General features: G+C 46.0%; 1 protein-coding gene across 1 annotated transcript; it reads left to right on the top strand.

Annotated features, from left to right (window-relative positions):
• The first annotated feature begins 4,879 nt into the window (after positions 1-4,879).
• NAT8 (N-acetyltransferase 8 (putative)) lies at positions 4,880-6,118 on the top strand. The gene has a single exon (XM_049650366.1). It carries the CDS (start codon positions 5,163-5,165, stop codon positions 5,832-5,834), a length of 672 nt encoding a protein of 223 aa, XP_049506323.1. The 5' UTR covers positions 4,880-5,162; the 3' UTR covers positions 5,835-6,118.
• The last annotated feature ends 11,019 nt before the right edge of the window (positions 6,119-17,137 follow it).

Here is a 17,137-nt window from a genome sequence, read left to right as displayed (position 1 = left end):
CCCCTCTTCTCTGTGTTCCAGGTGGCTGACCTGTATGTCAGCAAGAGATCTCTTGGCTTCTGCTTGGGTGTGGCCACTGGGAGGCCAGGCCGAGATTGGAGAGGGGAAGAGAGTGAGGCCTGGGTATTTATTAACCTGACCCCTCCCTGTAAGGTCAGGTGCACTGGCTTTGTCCCTGAACCTTTCAACTCCTGGGTCAGGCTCCTGTCACCTCACCCTCCCACCTTGCTTCAGGCCTCTGGGCAATAACATACCTGGCTCCCACACCATCTCTCATCCCCCTCTACCCACCCACACCTTCAGAGTTAGTCCCTTTCATCATCTGCATAAAATTTGCTGGAGTTACCCTAATTTGAGTGTTGGGGCCTGAGACCTTCTCACTTTCTCAGAGAATTGAAAGGTTACAGAACATTTCTGTAGAGCTGGAATCACTGACCTAGGATTTCTGTGCATCTTACCAAGGATGCTCTTACCTACTTCTTTCCCCTTGAAATGATTTGCTACTATTTTCTTCCACTCATCTCCTTTAAGTGATGAGTTCTCAGTAAAAGTTCAGGGCATTGGCCTGATGTTGGGTTACTGGGAGCCCCGACGAGAGGTTAGAGGAGATTCTGCCAACTCAATTAAAATGTAATTGAATTGATTTTCTCTTCTCCCTGAGACTTCCAAAATGTAATGCCACTCATTTACCATCATCCATCTCACTGACCCATTTCTGGGCTGCGCTGGTATAGTAGGGAATGTGTGTCATAGATGTAAGTGTGGGGTTTTAGTGACATGTTCTCCAATCCACAACTCTTGGAATAACAGTGACTCTGTGAGGTCTTGGGTAGGACATCTCTCAGCTTTTCTGGCCTTGGTTTCCCATTTGCAAAATGGGAACATTAATAGCAACCTTTGTCCTTGGTTGTCATGAATATCAAATAGCAGAGCATAGGAAAATAGCTTCGTCACAGTGTCAGGCATCTGATTTCTCAGTGAATAACAACAATCTCTTCCCTTTATGTACCAGGCAGTATTGCTGAGGCAGGTAGTAAAATAAAATAGGGCTCACTACTGGTGGAAAAGTAAAACAGTGCAGCCACTTTGGACATGTTGGCAGTTCCTCAAAATGTTAAACATAAAATTACCATATGACCCAGAAATTCCACTACTGGGTATACAACCAATAGAACTGAAAACAGGTGCTCAAACAAAAACGTGTACCCAAACGTTCCTAACAGCACTATTCACCACAGCCAAAAGGTGGAAACAACCCAAATGTCCATCACTGGATGAATGGATAAACAAATGTGGTCTATCCCTCCCATGGAATATTATTCAGCCATAGAAAAGCAATGATGTACTGATACATGCTACACCATGGGTGAACCTTGAAGACATAAAGTAAAAGAAGCTGAACACAGAAGTTCACATATCACATGATTTCATTTCAATGAAACATCCAGAAAGCAGGTTAGTTGTTGCCAGGGTCTGGAGAGAACAGGTGGAGAGAGTGACTGCACAGGGGCAAGGGAATTCCTTTTGGGATGTGAAAAGACTTTGGAGTCAGAAGTGGTGGCCGTATGACACAGTGTGTGTACAAAATGCCACTAAATTATATACACTAAAAGTTAATTAAAACATGAACTAATAGAATAAGCACCTCTGCCTTACCTTTAGGAGTTCATGATCTTAGATAGGTCCCTCTAGGCTCTCAGATCCGGCTGAGGCAGAGCCAGGTAGATTCCCAAACCTCTGTTTCATCATCTGAAAGCAAGAGCCTGGAGCCTCAGCCCACTCCAGGCTTCATCTTTTACACAGAGAATGAGCCACAGGCCCTCCATCCAGAGACAGATGCTGCCAGCATCTGGTATGATCACTCAGACTTTTCTCTCTGCATGCTTGTGTCCGTACATTATTTTCAGGTTACATTTTCACCAAAATGAGTTAAAACCTACGGCTTTATAATCCTTTATTTCTTGCAGTTATATTTTGACTTTTTTTTTTTTTTCATGTCAATAAATCATGATCATTGTTCATGGCTGTGAGGATGAAAAGCCTGTATGTAAACCAAGGTCACTGGGTTTTGAGGATGCTACAGAGGACGAGAGAGAATACAGAGAAAGAGAATGTGGGGACAGACCACAGACCTTTGACCCTTCAGCTTGACTGTGAGGTTTTTGACTGGTTAATAGCAGACTTGGTAGGAAAACTCAACTGTACTTTGGAGCTCTCTGTCCCCCGTTTTGATTCTTAGTTCAAATGTTACTTAACATTGAAATGTTTAAATATTAAATGTATGAAACAAATGTAGCAAATACGCATGGCTCACCACTCAGATTTCACGTTAAACTCTACCCTTCTGCCAAAGACCCAGAACCGTCAGCAGTCTCCATCCACTGGGCCTGGATCCCAGCCTGCCCGTCTTTGGTTTCTGATCAGAAGGCCTCAGGATGGTACCACCAGCCCCAGTTATGATCTTTCTCTCCAAGTCTGTCTCTCTCCAGCATGCTCTAGAGGCTCTTGCCAGAAATGTGACTATCATCTCTGACCCCTTCCTCATCCTCATTCCCATCTCGATCATTACAAACTCCTGCCGTTTCTGTCCCCAGATGCACCTACAGGTGGGCTGGTTCTCACCATCGCCTCACTCTGGTCCAAGTCACCACTTACTCTTGTAGGGCCTCTGCTAGCCCACGTGGCTTCCTGGTGAACACAGAACAAGGCACCCCTTTCATACAGATGCTGCCCGATGGATGTACAGTTCAGTGGGAGTCATGTCTTTGAGCAAGTAAGAAATAGGTACCTTCTCCTTTGGCCAGACTCAGCTCTGGGGGGGGGGGGGGGGGGAGCTGACGGCTTGGTGAGTGGAGCAGGGCTCTATTTTTGTTCCCACTAGCCCTCCTTGGTCAGAAGCTCTTGCTTGCATCCTGCATATCTCTACCCCGAGGCTCCTTTATCAGCTGCGGTGCCGCACTAGCCCGTGGGGGGCGGGGATTGCGCGCTTCCACGGTCTCTTCCCATTCACTCTCCACCTGTAGCCACAGCAACACGTGCACGCGCCTGCCTAGGTTACTCCCCAGCTAAAAGCAGACCAATGGCCTCCCGTCGCTTTCGGAGTAGAGTCCAAACTCCACAACTGGGGCACAGACCTCACACGCACCGGCCCTTGCCACCCTCACCACTCCCTCCCTCTCTCCGTGGCCATGTTGGCCACCTTTCCCTGGAAACCTTGCCTTTGTTCTGCCTCAGTGTCTTCAAGCCTCTGTTCCCTCAGCCCAAAACGCTCTCCTTCACTCAGCCCTGCTCAGGCCTACCTCTCCTTCCGGTCTCGATTTAAGGGTCCTTATTAATCCTCTCTTGCGGCCCGCCCCCCTCCGCCCAGCGCGCGTCACAAGTGTGAGAGGTGGCGCGCGCCGCGCAATCCCCGGAATCTCGCGAGGAGCTTCGAGGACCGGAAACCAGGGTCTGCCGGGCGCTGTGCCGTAGCCGAATCTCCCCCACGGCGCGTGGCCGGATCATCATTTGATGACACTACCGACAAATGCTTGAGTAGATAGATCTGTGGTCTCAGCTTCAGGAAGCGGTGAGAATATAGAGGGAGGGGCTTAGTTGGGCCGCAGGGTGAGGGCACGTGGGGAGAGGAGCAAACTCAGTTTGGGGAGGGAAGCAGCCCCCTCGACAGCATATCCGTTCCACGGAGAAGGGATTTTCTGTTTTTTCCCTTTTTTAGTTCACCTCAGCGCAAACTATTTAACAGCTGTGATGGCACAGGCTCTAACGATCGAACACACACCAGCTGCACATGGTACTGGTGCCCATTGCCGTGTGTCACTGTTGCTCATAGCTGAAGAGGACGCTAGGCACCTAGTAGTTGCATCATACATAATAGTACTGTGAATGAATAAATGAACAAACGAACGAACAAAGATGGAGCCTAGTGAGATGAGTGCAGGGAACTAACTGCCCATGGTCAGTCTTCCTCAGACCAGGTAACGCCTAGGCAGGGAGAGCGCCCCTTGTGTGCTCAGCCTGGACTCTAGCTCATGAAGACAGCACACGGTGAGGCCTGCAACCCCAGGCTTCTAGGAGCTGTGTGGAGGGGCTGAGAGTGGACACCAGAGCACATCAAGGTGCCTGCTGGGAGATACTCTAGGCCTTAACCACCACGGGAGGAAGAGTGAAGGCCATCTGCAAGGGCAAGGCCCCCTGAGCTGTTCCAGACCCCGCTCCCCCACTCCAGGCCGAGTCTCTGATGATCACAAGAGTGAGTGGAGAATGCGCTTCCTGCTCGGTCAGAGCCCAGCCTCTCAGGTGCAAGAACCAGCCAATGAGGTGGCCATCCAGGGAGGGCCTGGTCCCTGGTGGTGGAGCAGGCCCTGGGCAGTCTCTCCTGGATGCCAAGCAGAGGCTGAGAGCAGAGGCCACTCCGAGGCTGCTCTGGACATTCAAGGCCGTTGTGATAGCAGGTGAGAGGACGCGGGTAGAAAGGACAGTGTTTGGAGAGAGGCCTGGAGCCCCAGACTCTCCTCTGGATGTCCAGGCTGCCCCTTTTTTGGTGATTGACTCTTACACAACCCCAGCAGCCTAAAATTTGCAATCAAGGGGGAAGGAGTCTTTGTTGAAACTTTTACTTGGGAACACAGGATTCCTACAATGTATGGTTCCTGGAGAGGGACCGAAGGTCTGGGGACACATGGTCTGGCTGCTGCATGGTGCCGCCCCAAAGTGCCAGCAAGCTAAGTGAGCCAGTAAAAGGGGAAAGAGGGTGGAGAGGAGGGTATTTTGTATATCAGAGCTTTGATGTTACTTTATTAAATCTTCAAAACAATCCCAGAAGCCAGGTTTTTACTTGATCCGGTTCTACAGATGAAAAAAACAGGTTCAGAGAAGTTAGGTGATATGTTAAGGTCACACAGCTAGAAAGGGACAGAGCCAGGATCATATGCAAATCGTTCTGACCCTACACTTTCTCCCAGTGGCTGTGGCCTACATCCTTTTGGGCAAAAGCAGAAAGAAATACCCATGAGCAGGGGTCTCCCCCACTCCTGGGAGGTGGCAGAGATGGGACACTCATCTGACTTCCTCTCTTTTCCCCAGGGTGGCCCGGAAGGTGTGCAGGGACACTTAGCTCTCTCTCTTTCTCTCATGACTTTGAGATTCAGGCTCAGCAGTCTTCCATGGCTCCTTATCACATCCGCAAATACCGGGAGAACGACCGCACACGGGTCCTGGATGTGTTCTCCCAGGGAATGAATGAGCACATCCCCACCACCTTCTGCCACATCCTGAAGCTGCCCCGAACCCTGGTGCTCTTGCTTGGGGTGCCCCTCACCCTTTTCCTGTTCTCTGGCTCCTGGGTCCTGGCCCTTGTAGCCAGCCTCGTCCTCCTTGCTGCCCTGAGATTCCTCTCCAGATACCCCTGGACCAAGTTTATAGCCATGTCTTTGCGCACAGATATGTCTGACATCACCAAGACCTACTTGGGTAAACCTGGCTCCTGCTTCTGGGTGGTTGAAGCTGAGGGGCAGGTGGTGGGCATTATGGGCGTTCTGCCTGCCACCCTGCAGAAGGAGAAGTTGCAGCTGCTTCACCTGTGTGTGGCCCCAGAGCACCGAGGCCAGGGGATAGCGAAGGCCCTGGTCAGGACTGCCCTCCAGTTCGCACGGGACCAGGGGTACAGCCAAGTCATCCTCATCACCTCCCTGGTGCAGCACTCGGCCTGGGCCCTCTACCAGCACATGGGCTTCCAGAAAACGCACCAATTCTTCTCCTCCATGATCTGGAGGCTAGTCGCTATTCCTACAGTTGGCTTTGTCTACCACCTCCCTCCCCTCTGCTGGGGCCTCTGAGGCACAGGGTCTGGGAGGGGGCCTGTGATCTGGTTCCTTGTGGCTCAGCCCAGAGAGGGCCAGCTCTGCTGAGGTAGCAAGCAAACCCCAGAGTCTCAATGTGACAGCACAGTGAAAACTTACTGCTCGGTCATGTGGGAACCCAGTGGAGTTGGCGGTGGGTGGTCCCCTCATTCAGTCTTTTGGGGTTGCTGCTGTTTCATTTACCTAGTGCCATGAGATGTTGCATTAAAACAAACTAATGAAATAAACTAACGCCAACGCATATTTCTTTAGTTCATGCGTCTGTGGTCAGCAATTTAGGCTGGACTTGACTGGCAGCTCTTTTGGTCTCAGATAGCCTAATGCACATGTCATGGGGTGGGCTGGAGTGACAGGGCCACTGGGTCCTCTCATTTTCCAACACGCGAGCTCAGCCATGGTTTTAAGGTAATTGCAGAGGGGCAAAAAGTAAGGCAAATGCTTCTTCAAGCTTCCTGGGTGTCACATCTATGACATCCCAGACCCGGGGAGAGAAATGGGCCCTGCCTCTTTAGTGAGAGGAGCTGCAGGCACACAGCAAAGGGCCGAGGAAGACGGAGAGGATAATTCTGTGAGAGGGACTGGGGCCGACGGTGCCATCAGCCTGCTTTGGCCCCCATCCACTGTCTACACTGAAAGGGAAGAAGACAGCCTGGGACAGAGAGTGGGATTTTAAAACGGGCCAGCCCACTGGCCAGGCCCCAGTCACATGTCCTGAACAGGCCTGAAGAGAAACTGAGAATGTGTGTGTCTGGCCAAGAGGAAATGGGATTGCTGAGTTTCCCAGACCTACTACACCTGGGACCCTGCCTCCTGTCCCCAAGTGCTCAGAGACTCAAGATTTTCACAGAAGCCCCAGGTATGACCCTTTTATCCCCAAGCCTGTGATACAGTGGCAAAGTGGGGTTTAGGCCCCATGCTGGTGTATGCAGCCCTATGCACTTTGCCCAGCTAGCCTATCATTGGCACCGGTCTTCCCCAACCCAGAGGCTGAGTCCAGGGAGCCAGTGAGTCCCCTGATGACCCAGGAAGTCCAGGCACCCTTTCAGTCTGGGTCTTGTGACACAGCGGTATTTGGGGGCATCTCCCATTCTGGCAAGGTGCCTGCTCATAGCTTATCTCCTGTGAAGGGTCAGTAGGCCACAAATCAGGCCTGAACCTGCCAACTGGCATTGTTACAGGCACATTTTACCTAACTGGGGACCTTCCATCAAATGAATGGGGTGACTGCAAATACTCATGTTTTATTGCCCAAGACCGTGGGCCTCAACTGTGTTGCCCTCCATTCAGTCTCTTTCCTCTCTGGCCTTGGGTCACGCTCAGTCCCTTCTGCCAGGCATTCTACCTCCTCCAGGCCTGCTGCCTTTGTACCTTCCCTGTGTATTTCTCAGAAGACTGGACCGTCAGAATCTCCTGTTACACTGTGCCCCCCACCCTGTTTTAAATCAAGCTTCTGTTTCCTCTCAGTTGTGTTCCAGCTTCTAGTTAATGGCAGGGCCTTGGGCCCAGCCTCTCTGAGGGGTAGGAAGAGGAGGGCACCAGCCTTCACCAGCTGTCCTAGGTTCAGCCATGTAGCCCTTCAGGAGGAGTTCCCAAGTGGGCACCAGCTGGTGCTGGAGATGGGGGAGGTCCACAGTGGTCCCAATGCCTTGAAAGTTTTCTTAAGTGACAATTAAATGGTTTTGCTCATCCCAGGTAGACATGGTCCATGCCCTCCAGGGGCTTACAGGCCAGGGGATGGATGCTGAGAGACCAAGGAAGGAGCAAGTGCAGTGATGTTGTCATAAGTGTGGGGATGGTGGAAATACTGGACAAAGAATATCAAAAGGACACCTACCCCAGAGACTGGGGGAGGGTCTCCCAGAGGGGGCAGGGCTTGTGCCCCTGAAAATTTGGAACCAGGAATGGAGCTTGCCCATCACTTGCTCCAATTCCCTGCACTCACTATCTCAATCACCCTGAGGTTCTTTCAGTTCTTTCAATAAACCAAAGCTGTCTTTCTGCTTAAGGCCTCCACACATGCTTCCTCTGCCTTCCACCTCTCCCACCTATCCTCTTTGTTTGAAAAGTGCTTCTCCACTTTTCAGCCGAGTGGCAGGGGTAATTGGGTTGGAAAGATAACTTCTGAGCAGGTAAGAAGCAGTTCATCCTACTTTTATTCTGGCAGTTATTGCTGTCTAGTCCCTGTTACTCAAAGGGTGGTCCCCAGATCGGCAGGACATTGCCTGGAAGCCTGTTAAAAGAAAGTGTGAATACAAAGCTTATTACGCACACTAGATTGGTATTAGCACATCAGTATTAATGCAACATGGTGATCACCCTCCCATGAGCCTCTGGCTCCACCTCAGGCAGAGGAAGTCAGGAGACCCCTCTGCTCCCTATTGCCTGTTTCACAGAGGGTGCTCTAACAGCCAGGAACAGAATCCAGGCCCTCCCTGGATAATAACGCCTTTGCTCATCTTCCCCAGACAGGATCCACACTCACGGTCAGTGGAGTTTTAAGCAGTGCTTTTCTGCAGAGTTCAGGAAAGGGCCTCAAAGCCGTAGAAGTGAATGTGTCTGCATTTGTGAATTGCAGGGAGGGTATTTAGGTCAAGATAGTGGGCTAAGGATAATGGGAAGTTAAACTGGAGCTTCAGACCAAGCACCAGATATGACAGATAAGAAATAAGATCTGGGACCCAAATGTGGAAATTCCAAAGGGGTTACCAAGACAGTTTAGGGGGTTAGCAGGAGTTGGGGGGAAGGCGAAATGGAGAGTGATGGCTTAATGGCTGCCAATTTTCTTTTGGGGCAATGAAAATGTTTTGAGTCTCGATATAGGTGGTTGTTGGGCAACATTGTGAATGTACTAAATGCCACTGACTTGTACACTTTAAAATGATTAATTTTGTTATGTGAAATTCACTTGTAAAGAAGTTTGAGAGATTAAAAAAAAAGGAAGAGTTTAGATGGCTCTAAAACCCAAAGGGAAGATACAAAAGATTGGAGAGAGCAGAGATGCTGAGAGGTCATTATGGAAGTTATGGCTAGCCAGCAGTGAGTCTGCCCCAACCAAGCCAAGGGTGGGCAAGGAGCCACCTGCGACCCCAAGCCCACTGACGGAGAAGGCTTGACACCTATGTGCCCTTCTGCTGGAGAAAGAGCTGATGGTTGACACTTTCCTGAGGAATCTAAAAGTCACAGTCAGTGCCTATGGGCCTGGAACTCTGGTGGAGATATGATGTTGCTGACTCTGTCGGTGAGACAGAGGAGGAGGGAGGAGGAGGTCAAGGGGAGCAGGAGGAGGAGGTCAAGGGGAGCGGGAGAAGGAGGAGGGGAAAGAGGAAGAGGAGGGAGAGTGGAGAAGAAGGGGCAGAAAGAGGAGGAGGAAGGGAAAGTGCTTTTCCTGAACTGGGCCAATGGGAATGCAGGCAGAGTTGAGGCCATGGCTTACAGGGAATTGCAAAGTACAGATTTGTGACTTGTGCAAGGACCCCTTTGGGCAAGTGTGGGTTTGTAGAAAGTAGGAAGGAGGGAGCATGTGGTCCAAGATAGTTTTACAGGTCAGTGACTTGGACCCAGCAGCAAAAAAACCCCCTAGAATGCTGACTCTAAACTTCCCTTCACCTTTTTTCAGCTAATAAGTTATTTGTTCAATCTGAAGGATGAGGTTTTATTCTGAACTCAGTAAAATTTTAAGGACATCAAGGTTTCCTTTTATGTAACAGTGGAGCTACTGACATGAGTTTGGTCAAAGTAGGTAAATTTGTTTTTTGGTTTTGCCTGCCATACACATGCCTCTGCCTGGCACATGCACATGTGCACATGTGAGTTGAGAACATGCGGGAAGGTCTGCTGGCCTGTGTTCCTTCCCCCTCTTCTTCCGCCTCTTCTTCTCGTATTTTTAATACTGTGATAGAATATACATTACATAAAATTTACCATTTTAACCATTTTTAAATGTGTAGTTCAGTAGCATTAACTATATTCAAAATGTGCAATTATCATCACTATTTGCAGACTTTTTTCAATACCCAGGAGAGAAACCCTGTACCCATTGAGCAGTAATTCCCCACCCCCCTCCCAATCCCTAGCAACCACTATTCCACTTTCTGTCCCTAGGAATTTGTCTATTCTAGGTGCCTCATTTAAGTGAAATTGTACACTATTTGTCCTCTTGTGTGTGGCTTATTTCACTTATCATGTTTTTAAGATTCATCCATATTGTAGCATGTATGAGATTTTCACTACCTTTTGAAGGCTGAGTAATATGTGTATGTGTGTGTGTGTGTACACACACACACATTTTATTCAACCATTCATCTGTTGATGGGCATTAGGGTTGTTTCCACCTTTTGACCAGAGTTAATTTGTTTTTAAAACCACGCAGGAAAAAACAACATTTAATCTACGGGGGGTGGGGGGGCGGCAGCATCGTGAGCATCAGGGAGGTTCACAAATAAATTTTACATGTATTACAAGCCAGGTGGTTACCATCTGAACAAAATCGGTATGAAAATGCTCAGCTCTGTATACTGGGGATAACCTAATTTAGATTTTTGATGTGAGTCTTGTTATATGAAGTTTTATTTTAGTTTTTTAAATGTTTATTTTTGAGCAAGAGAACACAAGTAAGGCAGACAGAGAGAGGGAGACAGAGGATCTGAAGTGGGTTCTGGGCTGACAGCAGCTAGCCCAATGCGGGGCTCCAACTCATGAACCGTGAGATCATGACCTGAACGGAAGTCAGACGTCTGCTCAAATGACTGAGCCACCCAGACACCCCTACAAAGTTTATTTTAGAACAACTATGCAGGAAATACATACTTGTGATCAGGTGGCAGACTGGGGTTTTAAAGCCAGCAGCTGACTGGACAAAATGGCATCGACTTTGAGCATTAGAGGAAATTAAACAGGGGCACTACCACTGCAGGCCAAGTCACCTAGAGCTATGGTTAGAGAAGGCCCATAGGGGAGAGCAGAACCTGAAGCTTCCTCTCTCCAGCCAACACCTCCCCTATGGGGCCATCTTAACTCACTGGGGTGGAAAGCAGAGCAGAGACGCACCAGCTGCTTGAAGTAGATGCTCAGTGAGGTAGAAAAGTGCCCACGGGAAAAAGTGAGCACCCTCATGGCTTTGTGGGTCTAGGAAACAGGAGGGAAGAGCAAACACCCTCATGGGGGGCTGGAGCTCTGATCCTACGAGAAGCCTGGGGGTTCAGGGGAGTGATGTTTGGCAGGACAGTGGGTCCCCAGCAGAACTCTCTCCATGGGGCATTTTGAGAGGTGGGAGGGGAAGAGGAAGGGGTCTGTTGTCTGTTGGGTGCAACAAGGGGGTGGGTCCCTTTCCCCAAACCACTGAAGGCACGAGTAGCTTCTCCCTGGAAGCATCAAGAGGCAGTCTGGATCCTTAATGATGCTGCATAACCTTGCTATCTTTGAACCTGAACTTCAGTTGGATATGAGGGACTCCGTGGGCGTGGGAAGCTGAACGGCAGCACATACCTGCCTGGTGAGAGGCTGACCAGAGAAGGGTGAACAGGACCAGGTCACTGGGGGCTTGGTGCTGCCCACCACACACATTCCTATCTGGGAGGTCACATAGGCCGCCCCTTCTCTCTGACTGCTCCCCTATCAGCATGCCCTTCATTTTCTTTCTGTCATATATTTTCAAACTGCTACCTTGTTTTCCTTTCAAATGATTTCAAGTGTATTTTGTCCTCACTGCTGACAGTTTGTGGTTTGTCTATTGAATTATTTTAGCTTAATTTTCCTTCTTTTAGGCTTTGTGACCATTCTTATTTTCCCTCTTCTAAAAAGTCTGTTCTATGTACACTATCTTAATTTATAAACTCCTGGCTTCATCACATATTTTGAAAATTATTTTATTTCTTTAAAAAAAAACCATGCCTTTAAAAATTTCTCTTCTGTTGACATTTATTTATTATCTTTTGTTTGTTTGTTTCACACCCAGTGCAGAGCCCAATGTGGGGCCTGAACCCATGACCCTGAGATCAATACCTGAGCTGAGATCAAGAGTCAGATGCTTAACCTAGTGAGCCTCTTGGCCCACCAAGCACCAACACTCTGTTCCCCCTCCCCCAGTCCCTAGTAACCACTATGCTACTGTCTCTATGATTCACCTGTTCTACGTACTGCTTATAAATGGATCATACAATAGTTGATTTTTGTTTATTTCTTTTTTCCCTTAACTCTCAATTACTGCTTGTAAACTTCTATCTTTTTGGATTTTTATCTATTTTCTTTGCATCCTTAATTTAATCAAAATTTGTTTTTGTAACAATGACTTTTACTTTGTTGTGCTGAGAGGGTCACTTCATACAGAAGAAGGCTGGCCTTGTCCTCCCCTCCACTTCTCTTTCAAGTTGTCTCCTTGGTGCCCTTTAGTAGATCTTCTATTCTTTTCAAGGCTGGCTTTCCAAAGTCTCTCTGGATGACTTGAGACAGATTCAGAATTCTTCCAGTGCATTTAGCACCCTTGGGTTTCCCTGATGTGACTTCCTGATATAAGTGGAGGCTCTCTTGGTCTCATCTCCCCCTTTCCCTGGTTTCAGGTTAGGCTGCCCCAGACCTCCTATTTTATTTTAAAATAAAATCTTTAAAAAAATAAAATTAAGGAAACAATGGCTTTGAATGACACACTGGACCAGATGGACTTAACAGATATATTCAGAACATTTCATCCTAAAGCAGCAGAATATACATTCTTCTCCAGTTCACATGGAACATTCTCCAGAATAGACCACATACTGGGACACAAATCAGCCCTCAGCAAGTACAAAAAGATCATACCATGCATATTTTCAGAGCACAATGCTATGAAACTCAAAATCAATCACAAGAAAAAATTTGGAAAGATAACAAATACTTGGGAGACTAAAGAACATCCTACTAAATAATGAATGGGCCAACCAAGAAGTTAAAGAGGAAGTTAAAAAGTATATGGAAGCCAATGAAAATGATAACACCACAACCCAAAACCTCTGGGACGCAGCAAAGGCAGTCATAAGAGGAAAGTATATAGCAATCCAGGCTTTCCTAAAGAAGGAAGAAAGATCTCAGATACACAACCTAATCTTACACCTTAAAGAGCTGGAAAAAGAACAGCAAATAAAACCCCAAACCAGCAGAAAACAGGAAATAATAAAGATTAGAGCAGAAATTAATGCTATCGAAACCAAAAAAAAAAACAGTAGAACAGATCAATGAAACCAGAAGCTGGTTCTTTGCAAGAATTAACAAAATTGATAAACCACTAGCCAGTTTGATCAAAACGAAAAAGGAAAGGATCCAAATAAATAAAATCAAGAATGAAAGAGGAGAGATCACAATCAACACAGCAGAAATAAAAACAATAATAAGAGAACATTATGAGCAATTATACGCAAAAAAAAAATGGGCAATCTGGAAGAAATGGACAAATTCCTAGAAGCATATACAACTACCAAAACTGAAACAGGAAGTAACAGAAAATTTGAACAGACCATAACCAGTAAAGAAATCGAATTAGTAATCAAAAATCTCCCAAAAAACAAGAGCCCAGGGCCAGATGGCTTTCCAGGGGAATTCTACTAAACATTTAAAGAAGAGTTAACACCTATTCTCTTGAAGCTGTTCCAAAAAATAGAAATGGAAGGAACACTTCCAAACTCTTTCTATGAGGACAGCATCACCTTGATTCCAAAAACAGACAGAAACCCCACTAAAAAGGAGAACTATAGACCAATTTCCCTGATGAACATGGATGCAAAAGTCCTCAACAAGATATTAGCCAACTGGATCCAACACTACATTAAAAAAATCATTCACCACGACCAAGTGGGATTTATACCTGGGATGCAAGCCTGACTCAGTATCTGCAAAACAATTAATGTGATGCATCACATCAATAAAAGAAAGGATAAGAACCTTATGATCCTCTCAATAGATACAAAGAAAGCATTTGACAAAATACAGCATCCTTTCTTGATAAAAACCCTCAAGAAATTAGGGATAGGAGGATCATTCCTCGAGATCACAAAAGCCAGATATGAGCGACCCAACACTAATATCATCCTCAATGGGGAAAAACTGAGAGCTTTCCCCCTAAGGTCAGGAACTAGACACAGATGTCCACTCTCGCCACTGTTATTCAACATAGTATTGGAAGTCTTAGCCTCTGCAATCAGACAACACAAAGAAATAAAAGGCATCCAAATCGGCCAGGAGGAGGTCAAACTTTCACTCGTAGCAGATGACATGATACTCTAGGCGGAAAACCCAAAAGATTCCATCAAAAAACTGCTAGAACTGATTCATGAATTCAGCAAAGTTGCAGGATATAAAATCAATGCACAGAAATCAGTTGCATTCCTATTCACCAACAATGAAGCAACAGAAAGAGAAATCAAGGAATCGATCCCATTTACAATTGCACCCCAAACCATAAAATACCTAGGAATAAATCAAACCAAAGAGGTGAAAAATCTATACACTGAAAACTATAGAAAGCTTATGAAAAAAATTGAAGAAGACACAAAAAAATGGAAAAAGATTCCATGCTCCTGGATAGGAAGAACAAATACTGTTAAAATGTTGATACCACCCAGAGCAATCTACGTATTCAATGCAATCCCTAACAAAATGACACCAGCATTCTTCACAGAGCTAGAACAAATAATCCTAAAATTTGTATGGAACCAGAAAAGACCCCGATAGCCAAAGCAATCTTGAAAAAGAAAACCAAAGCAGGAGGCATCACAATCCTGGACTTGAAGCTATACTACAAATCTGTAATCATCAAGACAGTATGGTACTAGCACAAGAACAGACGCTCAGATCAATGGAACAGAATAGAGAACCCAGAAATGGACCCACAAACATATGGCCAACTAATCTTTGACAAAGCAGGAAAGAATATCCAATGGAATAACGACAGTCTCTTCAGCAAGTGGTGCTGGGAAAACTGGACAGCGACATGCAGAAAAATGAACCTGGACCACCTTCTTACACCATACACAAAAATAAACTCAAAGTGGAGGAAAGACCTAAATGTGAGACAGGAAGCCATCAAAATCCTTGAGAAGAAAGCAGGCAAAAACCTCTTTGACCTTGGCCACAGCAACTTCTTACTCAACACTTTTCCGGAGGCAAGGGGAACAAAAGCAACTACTGGACCTCATCAAAATAAAAAGCTTCTGCACAGTGAAGGAAACAATCAGCAAAACTAAAAGGCAGCTGACACAATGGGAGAAGATATTTGCAAATGACATATCCAATAAAGGGTTAGTATCCAAAATCTATAAAGAACTTATCAAACTCAAGACCCAAAAAACAAATAATCCAAGTGAAGAAATGGGCAAAAGACATGAATAGACACTTCTCCAAAGAAGACATCCATATGGCCAACTACACATGAAAAAATGCTCAACATCACTCATCATCAGGGAAATACAAATCAAAACTACAATGAGACACCACCGCACCCCTGTCAGAATGGCTAACATTAACAACTCAGGCAACAACAGATGTTGGCGAGGACACGGAGAAAGAGGATCTCTTTTGCACTGCTGGTGGGAATGCAAGCTGGTGCAGCCACTCTGGAAAACACTATGGAGGTTCCTCAAGAAATTAAAAATAGAACTACCCTATGACCCAGCAACTGCACTACTAGGTATTTATCCAAGGGATACAGGTGTGCTGTTTCGAAGGGACACATGCACCCCTATGTTTACAGCAGCACTATCAACAATAGCCAAAGTATGGAAAGAGCCCAAATGTCCATCGATGGATGAATGGATAAAGAGGAAGTGGTGTATACACACACACACACACACACACACACACACACACACACACACACACAATGGCATATTATTTGGCAATCAAAAAGAATGAAATCTTGCCATTCACAACTATGTGGATGAAACTAGAGAGTATTATGTTAAGCGAAATTAGAGAAAGACCAATATCATATGACTTCACTCATATGAGGACTTTAAGATACAAAACAGATGAACATAAGGGAAGGGAAGCAAAAATAATATAAAAACAGGGAGGGGGACAAAACATAATATGGAGAACAAACAGAGGGTTACTGGAGGGGTTTTGGGAGGGGGGATGGGCTAAATGGGCAAGGGGAATTGAATCTACTCCTGAAATCATTGTTGCACTATATGTATGTACACACAATGGAATTATTAGCCATAAAAAAGAATGAAATCTTGTCACTTGCATGTATATATATGTATATGTATGTACATATACATACCACCTCTTCTTTATCCATTCATCTATTGATGGACCCTTGGGTTGCTTCCGTATCTTGGCTACTGTAAATAATGCTGTAATAAACATAGGGGTGCATAGACCTTTTCGAATTAGAGTTTTCATACTCTTTGGGTAAATACTCAGTAGTGGAATTACTGGATCATATGGTAATTCTATTTTTAACTTTCTTGAGGAATCTCCATACTGTTTTCCACAGTGGCTGTACCAGTTTGCATTCCCACCAACAGTGGGGAAAAAGGTTCCTTTTTCTCCACATCTTTGACACTTGTTTCTTGTGTTTTTTATTTTAGCCATTCTGACAGGTGTGAGGTGATACCTCATTGTTGTTTTGATTTACCTAATGATGAGCAATGTTGAGCATCTTTTCATGTATCTGTTTACCATCTGAATGTCTTCTTTGGAGAAATGTCTGTTCATGTCTTCTGCCCATTTTTAATTGGAGTTTTTGGTTTTTTGTTTTGTTTTTTAGGGAGTATGTGCATGTGCGCATGTGTGAGGGCGGGTGGTGTGGGTAGAGGGAGAGGGAGAGAGAGACCTTAAGCAGGCTCCACTCCAGTGCAGAGCCTGACTTGGGGCTCCATTTCACAACTCTGAGATCATGGCCTAAGTTAAAATCAAGAATTGGACGTTTAACCAACTGAGTCACTCAGGTGCCCTGGATTATTTGTGAGGTTTTTTGATGTTGAGTTGCATAAGTTCTTTATATATTTGTATACTAACCCCTTATGGGATATGTCATTTGCAAATATCTTCTCCCATTCTGTAGGTTTTTTTGTTTTGTCAATTGTTTCCTTTGCTGTGCAGAAGCTTTTAATTTTGATGTAGTCCCAATAGTTTACTTTTGCTTTTGTTTCCTTTGCCTCAGGAGACATATCTAGAAAAATGTTATGGCTGATGTCAGAAAAATCACTGCCTGTGCTCTCTTCCAGGATTTTTGTGGTTTCAGGTCTCACTCACTTCCATGGTTTTAACAGACTTGCGTGGCTCCTTCTCCATTGCTCAGTTTTAGG

The sequence above is a fragment of the Panthera uncia genome, assembly GCF_023721935.1.
Source record: "Panthera uncia isolate 11264 chromosome A3 unlocalized genomic scaffold, Puncia_PCG_1.0 HiC_scaffold_11, whole genome shotgun sequence".
NCBI classification, from domain to species: Eukaryota; Metazoa; Chordata; class Mammalia; order Carnivora; family Felidae; genus Panthera; species Panthera uncia.
The sequence above is the reverse complement of the archived record's forward strand: the minus strand, read 5'-3'. Positions and strand labels throughout refer to the sequence as shown.